Source organism: Humulus lupulus, chromosome 9 (assembly GCF_963169125.1).
Source record: "Humulus lupulus chromosome 9, drHumLupu1.1, whole genome shotgun sequence".
In the NCBI taxonomy this organism is placed as follows: Eukaryota; Viridiplantae; Streptophyta; class Magnoliopsida; order Rosales; family Cannabaceae; genus Humulus; species Humulus lupulus.
In genome coordinates, this window is record NC_084801.1 from 161,493,808 (window position 1) to 161,511,001 (window position 17,194).

Sequence of the window (17,194 nt, forward strand, 5' to 3'; positions counted from 1 at the left end):
CTCGCTTCTCCTTCTGGTAGCTGGACAGATAGTAGAACCCATCCCCACCATGAGCTTGGTAAGGGTTGTTTTTGAGGAAAAAAAGGTATAAGATCTCATGCGTTTTGGGCTCCTCCCACTTCATCTCCTTGTACAACGACTTCAATTCAAATAGAACCCTGTAGGAGTTCATCTGGAGTTGGAATAGGGCTATGCCATCGTATTCCAGAAAGCTCTGGAAGTAATCCTTTAGTGGCAGTAAGGCCCCAGCTCATAAGTGCTCACGGCTCTAGACCACGAGCTTAACTTTTCTATCTGGATTGTCTTCTCTAGGTGTAGAGCAGCTCCTCTCATTGAAGCTGGCAAGGCAAAAAACTAACTTTCCAGAGAGCTTCATCCCGTGACAAGAAAGGAGCTCGAAAATTTACTGAGTTTAGGTTATGGAGCTTTGATAGTGTTCGACCTCGAAGAAAGAATTCTTTGAGACCGGGATAGAAAGGGATTTGGGAGCTTTAGGCGGTTGGTTAGAAGGACCCTCCATAAGACTGAATACGAGCTCACCAGGTCGAAAGGCTACAGTAACTTTGAGTTTGGGGTCTAGTGGACTAGGTCAGATCTCGGGGTCTGGGTCAGGACAGGCTGCCACTTGGAGTCTCTTCCTTTTTCTTTCTTCGACCTCATCGATCTAACATCAAAAGTGGTCTCGTATATCCTCTTGCTCACATCGTTCTTTGTGCTCGTGGATCAATCGTTGGTTTCAGGTGAAAGGTGATTCAAGATTGGGAGTTGATGGGTGGTAAGGGATAGCAAACCTAGGCCCCCACTGATTCTTAGAGTACTGCGACATCTAGCAAGGAAGAAAAAGGTGAGGGCCCATTATATAAAAAATAATAAAAGAGGAAGGGGTTAAGATTTTGATAACTCGAGCTTGAAAGCTTGAGATAACGATGTTACCCTAATCAAGCTTGAAGGCTGGAAAATGCGAGATTCACTCGGATGTCTATCCCGAACTATTGTAAAGTTCGGGCATCGAGCTTGCACCCATGTAGGAGTGGGACGGTTATTGCGACTTTTTTAGAATACCAGATTGCTAGGGGAAAATTTGGCAGTAACCTGAAAAGGCAATCTTTTCAGGATCCGTGCATTAAAACCCTAAACAAAAACCCTATTTCTTAAGCTACGCGAAACCTATGACCCAAAAACCCCATTACCAGAAAAACTCCATTTTTACATGTTTTTACCATAAATGTTTTGGTTTCAAAAAATGGTCTGAATCATACCAAATTTACTTAAATTAAAGAACTTGTCTAATGCAAGAATGAAGCCTTAAAAATCTGGTAAAAACCATAAAAGACATCTTTACGGATAGAAGAAACACGTAAAAAAGAAAAAATGCATATACAATAAGGAAAGATCAGGAAGCTTACACAAATTTATTCGTGGAAAAGAGGATATCGTTGATTATAGAAGAGGTAGCAGAAACAATCCCATTGAACCAAAGGTTGAATGATTACTTTGCTTTTTGGGTTTTGAGAACACACGAAGAAAAAGAAAAACTTTGGCTCTGGTTTGTAATTTTCTGAAAGATAAAATGCAAAAGTGAAGGAGAATGGGGAAGAGGGGACGTATACATACGTAAAAAAGGAATGGAAAGGGTCGAGTGAATTTGGGCCCTTGGTTTGAGTTGAAAGATTATCTGATGGATCAGGTTTAATTCTAAAAATTGGCGGCGAAGAGGGTCGTATGAAAGGACGTGTGTAGAATAAGGAGGTACTCGAGTACTCTCGGTATGCTATCCCCTAATGCCACGTGTATGCACTCAAGTGAGGTAGGTGGGCACATTTTTTGAAAGGGAAGTTCAAAAGTTTCCTTCTCAGAGGATTCGAACCAACATTTTTTTAGGGGACAAAACGTTACACCCAAATTTTGAGAATAAATAAATGAGCCTTGAAATATAGGCTCGTAAAGTGTAAGCTCAAAAATAACAAGCAGTGGCTGAGCACTTGTATAAATATGCATAATTCCTGACTTGTTTTTGTTGGCGATCGAGCACAAGTTTAAAGGCTTGAGCTTAAGATTCAAGCTCGAAAGAAAAAATCTTCTCTGAAGCATATGGGTGTTATCCGAGCCTTAGTTGCAGGCTCGAGGGCATTGGTCTTTGAAGACTAAGCTCGATGAAACTACTAGCTGAGGAGGAGATTGACTGGAATAACAAGCTTGAAATTATGTCGATCTCGAAAGCACGTTAACCTTGCATTCGAGGTCAGCAATGCGTTTTGCACACAACAGTTGTTAGGAGATCCATGTTCCTTAGGAATTTGTTGTTATCTGATATTATACCCCGATTATCATGAGATATTATGTATTTAATGTAATTATTTACATTTATTTCAAATTGGAATAATTGGTTGTAACTTCCCTGAATTAGGGGAAGATATTCTCCCAAGCAGGTTTATAAATAGCCCAGTAATTTTCATTTGAGAGGAGGGACAAATTTGTACTGAGAATACTCTGTTGAATTGCTATGAGAAAGCTTTGAGAGAGTATCAAGATCAATAATATTGACTCGTGGACTAGGCAAATTTTAACTGCTGAACCACACAAAAGTTTTGCTGTTCTTTTCTTCTTTCCTAAAATATTGTTTAGTTCTCTTCAAATTCAAGTTGACGAAAAATGGCGTCAACACATATACACTATACGTTAAACACTTCACACACTTAGTTATTCAACTATTTTAAATAAATAAAAAATTAACAAAAAATAAGACAAATACCTGGAGTGGAGCTGCTGCCTGCTGGTGCAGTGAGCCGCCTAGAGTGGACATGGACCCCTTGAGTCGCCTAGAGTGTCTCCGTCGCCTAGAATGGAGTTGTTGGAGTGCCACCGTCGCCTGGAGCTACGACCTGGAGCGCCGCCTGGAGCTGTCGCTTGAGATGGAGAGAAGAGAAACAATTAGAGAGAATGAGTATACGGAGGGAGGCATGGCATATTAGATTTAGGGTTTGGAAGGAAATAGGAATGTATATATTTTTAGGGTTATAAAATTAAATGTATATTTTTTTAATATAGGTTGGGCCGGCCCGGGTTGGGTTAAGAAGTTTTGGAATCCTTTGGGTCATGGTCGACCCAATGTAACTCGGCTTGTAGCACAAATGGGCACAAATGGGCCAACTAAATTCAGCCTACTCAATTTCAGGTTGTTTGGCCCATTATCCGGGTTGGATTGGCTGGTTTGGTCAATCCACTAACATAAATGTCCAGTCCTAGTAAGTATAGCAAACACCACTATGAAAAATATTGAAAAAAAATACTCTGGCATTTATTTTCGGAGGCAGAGGTTGACTAAGAAGTTGAAATAAAATATTTTTGTTAGCACTCCTCTTTTTCTTTTATCTTCTTGATTGTTTGAGATTATTTTGGAAGTATTATAGTGCTTAAGAAAGAATTTTATATTAATACTAGGTTAATTAATTAATATAATTACATCATCATACAATAATTAATTTAATATATGACTTAAAATATATTTGTATTATTACGTGTTTAAACCAAAAATTAATTTTGTTATGGGTGCTTTCAAAATGAATTTGATAATTATATAATTAGTAATTATTACGATCCAAATTCATAATATATGTCACAAAGTAATCATAATATTTGTGACTAGTGGCCACTTTAAGAAAAGTCCATTAATGACACTTTATAGAGAAAAAAAAGAAAAGTCATTTATACCAAAAAAACAAGTAGACTCTAATATGGTCCATTAATTTATTTCTCCGTTTTTTTTTTTTTTTTTTTGACAAAACTACTATAACATTTTTTTAAGAAAAATAATAAGATTTATTTTTCCTGTTCTTGGGCATTTATTAAAATAAACATTGTATGATATTTGTTTGTATCCTCTATTATTAGTTCGAACCCAACTTTTAAGTTCGTTAATGAACTTATGACTGGGTACACATAATATATAGATTTTTATTTGGCATAAAATATGTCTCAAGATTAAAAGAGTTAAGGAAAAGAGGGGAGTGTATAAATTTGAATTGTTTAGACCAAATTTTAAAGAAGAAAAATAATAAATGTATCTAATTGATTTTTTTTTATCAATCTAAGTTTTTATTTAAAAAATTAACTACTCTATTTTAAAAAGTTGTTTTAATAGAATATTTACTGTGAAAGTTCATAATGTTTTTAATTTGTTGTATTTATATTCTTAATTTTTATTTTAACGAAAAAAGTCTCTAATGTTATATTTTAGTGTAGTTGTTACTCCCTAATTATTATATTTTATGCATACATCACACCAAAAGTTTATAATATTTTTTAATTTGTTACATTTATATCCTTAATTTTTTTTTACAGCAAAACTCCGCAACATTATGATTTAGGACTGTTTACCCAAAAATGGCTTCTGATGACGTATCAAGAATTTCTCAGACGTGGCAGCGTCTAAGTGAAGAGGTGTTGTTCGATTATCGACCAGCTCCTTGTTGCTTTATCAGATTTCGCGATTAGATGCGACCAGCATGGTCGCATGCCTCAGTTTTTTTCCTTTAAAGATATTTAATCTTGTAATAACTACATTTATTATTTCCTCTTTATTGCCTTGATACGCTGATATTAAGGATAATTAAGGGCCATTGGTCCATGTAACCCCCTTGAGCCTATAAATATGCATGAGAGGGCTCAAGGAAGGGACTTTTGAATCTTTTTTCTAAATACTCATAGAAGAGCGTAAGTGTGATTATCCATCATTTTTGTTGTAATTCTCCTAAGGCTTGTGAAACTCAAGAACCCTAGTTCTTTGATCATGGCATTGTGATTCAACATCAATAATAACACTAAGTGGACGTAGGTTGTTACCACATTGTTGGGGCCGAACCACTATAAATCATTTGTGTCATTTCTTTACCATTTGATTCCTTTCTTGACTATCATCTCATTCTTTGTCGTTAATCTGACTCCGTGTCGTTGGCCAAATCGAGGGTCAACATTCTGGTGCTCTCGTTGAGAGTTTGATCAAGAAGTTTTAAGAAAATCAAATGGCAAAGACATCCAAGAGAGCTGGACAGGCCGCTGGTGCTGCATCATCTCAACCTCCTCCTCCAAATGTGGCGGAGAATGAATCACATTTAGAGTTTGAAGAGGAGGAGTTAGATTCAGAAACACTGAGGGCAACACTGGGGGTGTTGCAGGATGAGTTGGCCAATCTGAGGGCCAATCAGGAGAAGGTAGCGGAGACCATGGCACTGCAGCAGAGGGAGATTGAGTGTCAGCGCCAGGAGCTGAATGAGTGGCAAGCTGACATACACTACACCAAATACCCATTTCTATAACACATGAATATAATACTAATAAAAATGTGTTATGCTAGAGTATTATATTGGCATGAAAAAAGGGCGGTAATATACACCATCCCGCCACTTAGCCTTTTTTTTTTCATTACTGAGACCTGAAAATTTGTGAGACCCACCACTTAGCCTTTTTTTTTCATTCCTGAGACCTGAAAATATGTGAGACCAAGAGACCCATTTCCTCAGTTCCAGTGAGACCGAGAGACCCATTTCCTCGTGAGACAGAGAGACCCATTTCCTCAATTCCAGGGAGACCGAGAGACCCATTTCCTCAATTCCAGTGAGACCGAGAGACCTTGAAAATATGTGAGACTGAGAGACCCATTTCCATTTCCTCAACCCAAAGTCCGTGCAGCTCTAACCATCTCCAGTTCACTCAACCCAAAACTCTGAGGCGCTGATCTTCTATCTCCGGCAAGCTCCAAAATCTAAGGTTCTGCTCTCCTCCATTCATCTATCTATCTTCCCTTTTCTTGCTAAAGCCAAATGCATTTCGATTTTTAAGTATTATTTGCATAAACTAGGACGAGAAATTGGGATTGGAATGGTTCGAATATTACTACTCTAGTTTTAAGTTGGGGCAGCACCCACTCGTGTTGGTTGGTCAATCTATGAGAAACAATTTGGTATTTGTAACTTTGTCTAAAAATGAAGTGCCAGATTAGTATATTCATTTCACCATTTGAGCATCTAGGTTACAGTATTGCTTATCGGTGAGACTACGAATTAAAGAGGTGGAGCGATCACTTGGTGAGCGTACAAAGGATTTCGAGTTGTCAAGGAGGTATATAATTTTTTTTTATTTTTTAATTGTTTTTGTAATAGTGAGTTCCAGAGATTCATTTCAATCTAAAACCCGTGATATTGCAATGCTTTGTAGAAAATGAGACGCATGGAAACTTCATTGTCTAAAGCCAGTGCGGTGTACCCTGATTGCTCTGCCATGGCTGCTAAGCTCTGTGCTATGGCTCACACAATCGATCGCAAAAGAAGCAAGCAGCATATCTTGTCCATATTGCTTCACGAACTACCTCGAAAGGGCTCCATTGTCTTGCTATGCGCCTTACTGCCGAATGCTTTGCTTTAGAGCCAGAAGAGAGGCAGCTTCCCAAGCAACATAAGCTAAAATTTTTCCATGATCAGAACCTTCATCATTATGTTGTCTTCTCTGATAATATTCTGGCATGTGCAGTGGTTGTTAGCTCCACTGTTTCTGCAACGGCGGTAATTTGAATTCCTACTATTCTTCTATGTTTCCTTTCCCAATAATGCAGATTTTAAGCAATGGTAAAAAAATGTTGCGGCGGCTTCTTGGCTTTTATTTCATTCTACACTTGTAACTACTTATTCTGGATTCCATGATATTGTTGGTATGAAATAGATATATCAGACCTTGATCGTTGTTTCTTGTCATAAAATTGTGCAGGAACCAAAGAAAATTGCGTTTCCATGTGGTGACTGATTCACTCAATTTCCCTGAAATCTCAATGTGGTTCATATTGAACCCTCTAGGCAAAGCCACAATCTAAAGGGCTGGTAGGATTTTTAAAGATGTTTGGAGTGCTGGAGTGATTCTTTACATTCTGTTAAGTGGAGTGCCTCCATTTTGGGCTGGTAGGATTTTTAAAGATGCTTCTTGTTAGTCATTGTTGTATTTAGTATCTGTGTTTGTTAGAGTTAGTTTTGTCAAGCTTAATTATTGTATATAAACTCTCTTGTATCTGAAATTATTTATTCAATACAAAAATCAATTTTCACACTCCCAAATCTCTCAATTTGTCTATCATTTACAGAGATGACCTTTGAATTTAGCTCATGGGGGTGCTTTTATATTTTCATTGGAGCTTTGTCATATTTTTAGCTATTAAAAGAAAATTTAAAAAAGGAAAGAAAAAAAAATTGCCAATGAGTTGGCTCTGTGCTTGGCCACGTGTTGTTTTTATTACTTAAACGGAAACTAAATTTTTTCATTATTAGTAGTATAATTGATATTGTTATTGTTGCTATATTATTCTCTTTTGTCTGTTTCCCAAGTTGGGCATGCACCACACCAAGTCTCCATTTAGATAATGCACAAACATTTAGATATTGATACACAGTTGTTTGTTCATTCATATTTATGTTAGATAAAGCACAAACACCACCAGTAGATTCATTTGAATGTAAAGTATAATTATATAAATCTTGAAATGACATACTCGATGAGAAAGGTAAATATATGTATATAAAATACACAAATATTTTAGATTTGAGGAAAAAATCTATAATAATTTTTCTTTCCCCTATTGCCTCTTTAACTCTTCAAGAGTCACTGATTGATCTTGATATAATGTACAGGCACGCGGCTTCTGTTGCTGCAGGAAACCATGGGGTTCCAGTTGTGGTATCAAGGCATTGCTTTGAGTATATCAGCAAGGGAGAACACAGAAATTTGAGTATACCTAATTACAAGCTGGAGTGTAATGAGATAGAATTGAGTAAGGACTAGTTCTTCTATCTGGACAATTACCAAAAGTTTTATAGTCATGACTACCCTTAATCATGGGAAATGAAAGTGGATTGTTTGAAAACCAAAATTTGGTACTGCAGTAGTTTTTTTTAATATGACATTGAATGATTTATTTGGGTTGTGTTATATATACATATATATTTCTATATTGTTATTAAATTGAAAGTACTCTTGCTACAAAAAAAATTCAAAGTGCTCTGATCGAAACATATGTAAAAGACTTAAGCCTTTGTGTCATGTTGAATTTGATAAGGTAGTTAAGGTTATTGATGATAAAAAATTTACATTATTATTGAACTTTGATATTGTTGTAGTTAAATGAGGAAAGGTGCTAGTTCTTTGCCATGGTGTGAAGGAGAATAGTCAATTGATTAAGATGAAGCACAATTATAATTCTGTTTGTGGCCTTTTATTATTATATGACCACTGATTTTGAATCTCGGTACTACGACAGAGGTATCTCGGTACCTTCCTTCTTCTCGTCTTTCTCTTGCTCACCCTCTCTTTATCTTCTGCAGGTGGCGACGACGACGGGCTCTCAATGATGAGGCTTGGGATGTTGGCAAAGGGATCTCACTACCCTGCCTTCTGTTTCGATATTTATTCTCTAAGAATAAGTTGATGACCCTGTATAAAAATATTTATTCTCTTTTCTTCTTAAAGCTTCTTCTTTTGTAGTTACTTTATTTTCGTAGGCCAAAGAGTTCATTGGATTTGATTTGATTTGATTATGTCAGTGCAAGGTTGGAGTTGGTGGACATTGACATTATGATTTATATACCTTGTTTGTGCCTATTTTGGTTAATTGTTTTGTCCTTGTCTTTGTTCTGCCCTTTGCTTTTTTGTTGTTTCTTTTAGAGATACTGACTGGAACAGTAAAATTGAGAATGCAAGGACCATGTAGTATTCTTTTTGATTTTATTATTAGTAAAATGGGACACTTATAGTTAAAAGTTAAATTGGTTGGATTTTTTTTTTGTCATGAAACATTCTATTTGTTACTTCTATGTTAGGCTCATTGTATCGTGGGGTTAAAACATTCTTATAAGACTTTCATTGATAATTGGGGTTTTGGTTTTATTAGAATTCACCTATGATCTCCTAACTGGTTATGGTTGTGATGGTAATTTTGCCTAACTGGCGCTGCAGATGATGTCTAATTCGGAGTTATTGAAGATGGCCTCTGAAGGCATGAAGAACTTGAGGCCTGAAGACCTGAAGAATGCAGTAGAACAGTTGAAGCATACCCGTCCAGAGGAGATGGCTGATATTGGAAAGAAGATGGCTAACTCAATGCCTGAAGAGATAACAGCTATGCGTACACGTCTTGATGCCCAGATCACTTATGAATTGAATGGAGCTCAGATGCTGAAGAAACAGGTTTGTTTTTTCTGATCTTTTAATTTTGCATTTTGAGCAATTTTAATGTTAACATTGAGATTCTTAATTTTTATGGCTCAGTAAGCATTGCATTAAGTTGGCCACCTACACGATGAAAGATAGTATGCCTAAGATTAAGTTCTATTCTCAATACATTTTGAACGTTAAATTCATTAACTTTTGTTTTATTGACTTAGAGGGTAGCGTGGATTTTGTCATTTGCAATGTTGCCAAAACGAAATGAACTATTTTATTTGTTTGGTACACCAACTTTATTAATAATTACTAGCACCAGAGGATGTTAGCAATCTTAACTTTTGTTTTGATAAACAGGGAGCATAAAGTACTTAAAAGGGAAAGAATACCCCATTATTATAGTTATAGGATATGTATACCTGAGACCTTTAGATCAGGAACCTATTTGCCAAACTCGCTTGTGGTTCCCTTTAGAGATGAAAGGAAAACCTTCAGCAATTTATAGGGAAATCTTTTTCATTGCTTTCTGTAGAGATGAGGCCTATGCAAGTTGGCTAGATGCCTCAACTGAAACAACTACCTTCCATAAGCTTTAACCCTCTTACTGATAGGAAAGTTGCAGCCCAAATCCTATATAGTAGTTTCGTTTATAGCTTAAAAAAATTATTAGTGTGACTTAGAGGACGGGTAGTTTTCCATTTTTTGTTTCTTATAATGATACTCCTGTACTATTTTCTGATTTTCTGAACATGGAATGAAGAGTGGATTATAGAGTTAGAATGAAATGAAGAATGCGTAAACTGACAATTTGATTATCAATCTCTGTTTTTCCACATTAAGACTGATTTATATGTTTCTTAAAAGTTCGACAAACTCAAAGAAACTACATACTGATGAAAAAGATGGCGAAAAAGGTGTGCTAAAAAAAGAGCAAAAGACTTTTTTTTCTTCTTTTTTTTAAGCTCTAAAATCTTGAAAAAAAAAATCTTAACTAGATCATTTGGTCTGTAATGTTCTTAAACAACTGCTGTTAATTTTAGAAAGCTTAACTGTATCACTTGATCTGCAATGTTCTTGCTAGTAGAGAAATAACTGCTTTTAATCTTAGAAAATCTTAACTATATCACTTGATCTGCAATGTTTCTGATTCTAGAGGGGAAAAAAAAATCAAATACTATCTTTAAAAAACTCTTACCCGCAATTCGATTTATTTAATAATTTTTTGTTGATTAAGGACTGATTAGAACATCAATGATCAGCCATTCGATTATATAGTGGAACATATATTTCATAAAGTGTTCGTAGATTCCCCTAGTCTATCTTCATTGTCTTCATTCACACTTATTTTGCATATAATTTGGCAGGGAAATGAGCTTCATAGCCAGGGAAAGTACAATGATGCCTTGCAGAAGTATTGTCTTGTGAGTATATTTATTGTTACTTTGGCCTACTTGAAGAGAACTTTCTCTACTTTCAGTGTGAACTTTTGGTACTGTCTTGTGAGTATATTTAATGCTTATAATAAATGTCTTCTGAAGGATGTTTATGCAATTGCCCTGCTAACCATTGGGGGACATTCTTGTTGTTAGGATGTTGTCTCTGATCTTATCAAGGCTCATGAAGTTTCTCCTGATGATGAAACAATTGCAGAGGTCTTGAGGTGTGATTTCTTGTGAATGATCTTCTTGGACTTTGTTATAGCAGATTAACATCAATTGTTCCTTCTTTTTCTTTTTTTAACTAGCATATATTGTTTTAACAGGGATGTTGAGGAAAGATTACCGAAGGAGGGAGGTGCACGTGCACCAAGAGGTTTGTTAATTTTGTACTTATTTTATTTTCAGTTGATGTTAGTTCATTACTTTGCATGAAGTTCGTATGAAGCTTTATGTTAAACTTTGTAAGTTTTATATTTTTTTTGATTGATTTTTAGGCTTAGTGATTGAAGAGATAAATGAAGATGAGAGTGCAGCTTCTTATGACATTAAACGTTCATCAACACAGTGTTCAGTCAAACAATCACGAGACATCAGTGACTCAGGTAAAACAGAGAGAGTGTCTTCCAATGGTGGTCTGTCAACCAATTCTGAGCATTTGCAGGCTTTAAAAAATGATCCTGAAGCTATTAGGTTGGTAACTTGGTATTTTCATATCGAATGTTATAAGTAGGTCTTATTGTTAAAATTTGATGCATTAGATTGTGTAGGAATTTTTAGCATGAGCATAATTAATACAGAAATATAACATTTATTTTTAAATTCTATACAAGTGTAACTTAAATAAGTGTGTGAATATTTTAGCATGATCTAGAATATGATATTTTAGTCATAAATTTACGAATTTGATATTGTTGTTAGAAAGTTACTTAGTAGACTTTGTCTGTTTTCAGTTGGTGAACACAGGAAAGGAAAGGGAAAAAGTCAGCCTTCTTTTTACATGGGCGGTAAGCATCTCTTTTCCTAACATAATTGTGTATAATTACTCGTAGATGTTGAAATTCTTGATTTCAGGTATTGACTTGCATGAAACTTATATAATTTTTCTGTTTTCCATGGTTGGACTATGTGCTCTTTCTTCTGCATTGCTCATATTTTGATTCTTCTCTGAATTTTCATGAAACTATACATTAATGTTTGTTGTTTGTATATGTGTCAATGTAGAATTATTGGTCAAACTGCTTTAAATGGGAAGTACCAATGGATTCAAGTTGATGGGCCAAGTGGGGAATGGAATTCTTTCAGATCTACTGAAAATAAACACACATTTCAAGTATTTCTTCTTTCTTTTTCAGTTTTTAGAGTTGAAATCACATACATATGTTGAATTTTTTGAAGTTAGAATTCTTGTTATGTTTGCTTATTTTGTGAATTTTCTTTCACTCTACAGGATGATTATGAGGTTTGCTATCAGTTTTCCTCTGGAATAAAGGTACAATTTTTTTCCTTTTTGAGTACTTTAATTGAGATTAGTATGGTAGAAACTTGTGTTATAAATTTTATGGTTTCTTCTCATATGTTGTCAAAGTTGTTCAATTCTAGCTCACAACTCTGAATTATTAACAATCAGACTCACTTTGCAGACCATCGTGGTAGTACCGGTTGAACCATGAGGACTAGTACAGTTTGGATCTACTGAGAAGGTTAGATCACTTCTATGAATATTTATGCTTAACCGTTCGATTAGTGTTCTGTGATTGAGCTGTTAATTGATTAATGCTCTGCCATTGTTGTTACTGCTGCAGATATCTGAAAAATTGGACTTTGTGCTGTTGCTCTACTATGAAAGATTGGACTTTGTGCTGTTGCTTTGCAGACCATTGTTGATTAATGCTCTGACATTATAACGATCAGGTTGCGTTCTTGGCCTAATATCTGTGTTGTTTCTCTGCTATGAAATATTAGGTTCTCATATTGTTCAAGCCTCACAAAAGTTTTTTTTTAAGTAAGAATAATCAGTGAGAAGGTGGACTATATAGCATTATAGCATATAATCTATTGCTCTGCTCTGGATTGTGTATAATGCTAGATGTGACATTAGGCAATTTCTTGTGCATCATTCTTTTGAATCTTATAATTCATGCAGAAAAATAAAATTGTAGAGGCTAGCTGATGGGATTTTTGAAGTTTTGATGTAATTAATTGTTTTTTTTTTCGTGTTTTCATTCTAGAGTTTGTATCTAGAGAGATTTATTCTAATCGTCAAGATATATAAAACAATATAAACATGGAAAATTTAACTTTTTTTAAAGCTATTTTTTTAATTGCTTGTAAGAAAATGAACTTTGTTTTGAAATCTTTGATGTGATGCATATTAAACTTAGAATATGTTTTGTGTTAGTCTTTGTAAAATGTGAAGTATTAAATTTATTTATTTTCATGTGAACAAATTAACCTAAATAGGTGAAATGTATTTAAATGCAGGGGTTGGAGATTGAAGGGGAGTTGCCTGAGAAAAAGACTTGTTATGAAGGAGTATTTTATAATTACTTTAGCATAGGTATGTTTGTGTGATTTTTGACTTGTCTAAGAGCTGATAATTATTCTGTATTAGCATATATGTGTGTGTGTGTGTGGTTCGCTCCCTCTTAGTTTTATATGAAGCAGACTAGGGTTGTATTTTTTATCATTCTACACAAGCCTCCTTATTTTTTGGATCTATATTACAGGAATGGATGCTCAGGTGGCTTACGGCTTTCATCATTTACATAATGAGAAACCTTACCTGGCTCAAGGACCAATTTCTAATAAGGTCTGGTTTGTTATCTTATTATGTGAAAAGTCTTGTGATTACGGACTATTACCAATGATTTTTTAGAACTAAAATTGTTATTTGGATATTTGTATCTTGATGTAAATGTACCCTGCTAAAAAAAAAGCACAATGCTTATTTATTTTACCAGCTAAACTCTTCTAATTGATCGTCGCAGCTGATCTATTCTGGTTATAGTTGCGGTCAAGGTTGGTTCTTTACACCTTGTACAAGTGATCCACGATTAAGGTGAAATATCTTTAAGTTTAAGCAGTTTGTTTTGTTAAGAGGGTTGTTCTGCTTTATGATTTGTTGTTTGCTGATGGAAATAATTTATCAGCAAGTAGGATTCCACTTTGATTTAATTTTATTCTCTTGTGCTTTTCTCCTTCTAAAATTACTGGGGCTCAAGGGGTGAAAGCACAAAGCATATTTTTAAATGATTCTCTCCTATTGTGGTTGATAATTTGTTTAGAGCTGTAGTCATTAAGAGTAACAATATTCTGCCTTGATCATAATCTGTATTTGCTTACACGTCTTAATACTTTTTTGGCTCAGGGGACTAACAAATATTTTAAGGCTGCATGTCAAAAAGGTCAATTGCTCAGAATGGGAGAAAATTACTGTTCCGTCAAGGTACGTTTGTGAGTTTGTTTTATTTGCAATATAATTTTATCTGGCAATGTGTTTCTTCTTATTCTTCTTAGATAAGTACCATCTCTGTCGCTAAGTATTATCATCATTTATACATTTTTCATTGATATTCTTATTCTATAAATCTCATATTGTAATTATGTGTTCCTCTAGTGTAAGAGCTATTGTTACTTTAAATCTTCATAACTATGGAAGTGGAATTTTCTCTTCGTTTGTTTAGCTTATTGTTTTAAGTTGCATGTTTTGTTGCTTCAGTCATTTTGCATGGTAGTACATCTTGCTATACCCTGCTGTTTCGTCAAGTTTTGGAATTATTACAAATTTAATTTAAACTTTATATGCTTACAGGTGGAAACTAGCTTAAGTCTTATGTTCTTAATAATAAAAGGATTTTTTTTTTACAATGTGCAGGTATATTGAGATGATTTATTTGGAGCAATTCTTGACAACATTTGTAGTTGAGGCCTTTAGAATGAAAGAATGTATTTCACTAATTTTTGTATACATTTCTTGTTTTGTATTTAGTGATAAAGGAATCAGAATTGGGCATAAATTATGTTGTAATATGATTTCTTAAGCCTAGACTAGTAGACTAAATATTGTAATTACATTTGAGTAATTAATAAAAATCTATTTATGTTACCTTATTTGGCCTTAACTTTCATATTTGTTTTCCTAGTTTTGTGTAAGTAAAGAAAGATTATGTTTCTCTAAGCTAGTGTAACACATGTGTTATACTAAAGTGTAGTATAACACAAAAAATGTGTTATACTAAAGTGTAGTATAACAAAAAAAAAGTGTTATACTAAAGTATAGTATAACACAAAAAAAGTGTTATACTAAAGTGTAGTATAACACAAAAAAAGTGTTATATAATCGACTATAAATAACATAATTAAACACTTATCTATATATTAAAATAACACAGAAATTGTGTTATCGTTGACAGTACAATAACACATTTGTATAACACTGATAAAGTATTATGTAAAGTACCCTGATCTACGATAACATAGTCGGTCTTAACACATCAGAAAGTGTTATCGTATGTTTTGATAACACATTTTTGATGTTATTAAAAGCATTTTTTCTTGTAGTGATGGACCGTCGGCAGAGGGATGCCATGGCCGCTCTTGAAGCAGCCATTCAGTTGGCTCGAGGACAGGCTGTGCCGACCTCTCAACCGGATCAACCACCGAGTGCGCCACCTCAGCGGGCTCCCAATCCAAGTCCTCTGCTCCAGCCAGCAAGCCCTCAAAGGCCAGAGCAGCCACCTGTGGCTCAGGATGATGTCCCAATTCGGGATCCTGAGCAGCAGCCTCCATCTCAAGCTGGTCGAGGCAATCCCCAGTGCCAGAGGCTGAATAGGGCCGGGCAACCGCCTTGCAGCCCTAGATGCCCAGGGGAAGAAGAGCCAAATCCACCAAGCAGGGGGCGGCGTCCTTCTGCCAATAGAAGGAACAATGAGTCAGGCTCAGTGGTCAGGGGCCCCCCACGGCATAATAATGCACGGGGACCCAACGACCAGCGCAGGCCTCCCCCTGACGCTCGGGAGATGCCAGCCCGAGAAGGAAACAACATGAACATTTGATCACGCCATAGTCGGCCACAGTTTAGAGACATCCATGATTATAATGAGGCCGATTCTGGCAGGGGGAATTCTGGTTGGAGGAATGAAGAAAGAGGTGGAGACAGAAACCCCCCACCTAGAGAAAATAGGCCGACAAGCCATAACGCTGGGGGAGCAACCCCGACAAAATAACATCTTTGATCAGCTAGGAGTTAGCGAGCAGAGGCGCAGTGATGATGATTTGAGGGACGTGCTCAACGACCGTTGCGAGAGGCACGATGAGTACACTCCTCCGGCACCAGTTGCCCCAGCGATCTCAGACTCGGTTCAGGCATAAATTGATGCTCTGAACCAGGCAGTACAGCACCTAGTTGGGAGTCGAACATCCCACATAGAGTATGATCGGATGAGAGGCACTCCGTTTGTACAAAGGATTGTTGTGGCAAAAACCCCCAGCAAATTCAAAATGCCAGTACTGCCACACTTTGATGGGTATGGAGACCCAGTATCTAATGTCAACAAATTCAAGATACAAATGGATATTCAAAAGGTGTCGGACGATGCCCGCTGCAGGATCTTCCTAGCCACACTATCTGACACCACTCAGGAGTGGTTCTTTAAATTACCTCCTGCTAGTATAATATCCTGGGAGATGTTCGTGAAGGAATTTTTCGAACAATTTTATGTGGGTCGCGTACACCCCACTGAGGCCAACCAGCTGGTCGAGATATGCCAAAAGGAGGGAGAGCCCTTGAAGGAGTATGTCTAGCGCTTATGCGAGCAGGGGCTGGAGCCAAAACAGTGGGTGACGAGGGCAAGATGATGGCCCTAACTGCTGGGGTTAGGCTCCATTCCCCTCTCTGGAGCAGCCAGAGGAAAAATGGGGTAAAGAGTACCCAGGAGTTTTTGGATCGAGCTGATCGATATATCAAGCTCAAGGACGTGATTTCCAACGAGGGGTAATCGCCTACGAAGGACAAGGCATCGAAGGATGAACCTGCCATGGCAACGGCAAGGGCAACGGGAACGAAAATGGCAGAAATGGTGGAAAAAGGGCAAGCAATGAGCCGTCAGCATCTGAGAATAAACGCCCAAAAGGCAATAGATATGAGTCGAGATTCACCAACTATACGACCTTTGTCGAAAGTCGAGCAGAGGTCTACCAAGCGACCAGCTCTAATGTTCCTTATAAGCGACCCGCACCTATAAGGAAGGATATCTCCAAGAGAGATACAACAAAATTCTATCGTTTTCACAACGACTACGGACATGACACCAATGAGTGCAACCAGTTGAAGGATGAGATTGTGTTCCTGGTCAGGCAGGGACATATAAGGAGATATGTGCGAGCCACAAGAGGATCTTAGCGAGAGGCTGAAGGTGGCAACGAGCAAGCACCTGCACCCCAGTGCTTGCCACCTTTACAACCAGCTCATGTGGTAGGCACGTTACTCACCGTCTGTGGTGGCCCACACCCTACAGGGGACAGTGGGAAGGCAAGGGAATGATACGCTCGATACCCTA

At 36.6% G+C, this 17,194-nt stretch overlaps 1 protein-coding gene across 1 annotated transcript; it reads left to right on the forward strand.

Annotated features, from left to right (window-relative positions):
• The first annotated feature begins 13,027 nt into the window (after nucleotides 1-13,027).
• Nucleotides 13,028-14,192, forward strand: LOC133802336 (diacylglycerol kinase 7-like). Its single transcript, XM_062240634.1, has 4 exons — nucleotides 13,028-13,194; nucleotides 13,364-13,446; nucleotides 13,625-13,695; nucleotides 14,005-14,192. Exons 1-4 carry the CDS (start codon nucleotides 13,113-13,115, stop codon nucleotides 14,114-14,116), a joined length of 348 nt encoding a protein of 115 aa, XP_062096618.1. The 5' UTR covers nucleotides 13,028-13,112; the 3' UTR covers nucleotides 14,117-14,192.
• Nucleotides 14,193-17,194: the final 3,002 nt, after the last annotated feature.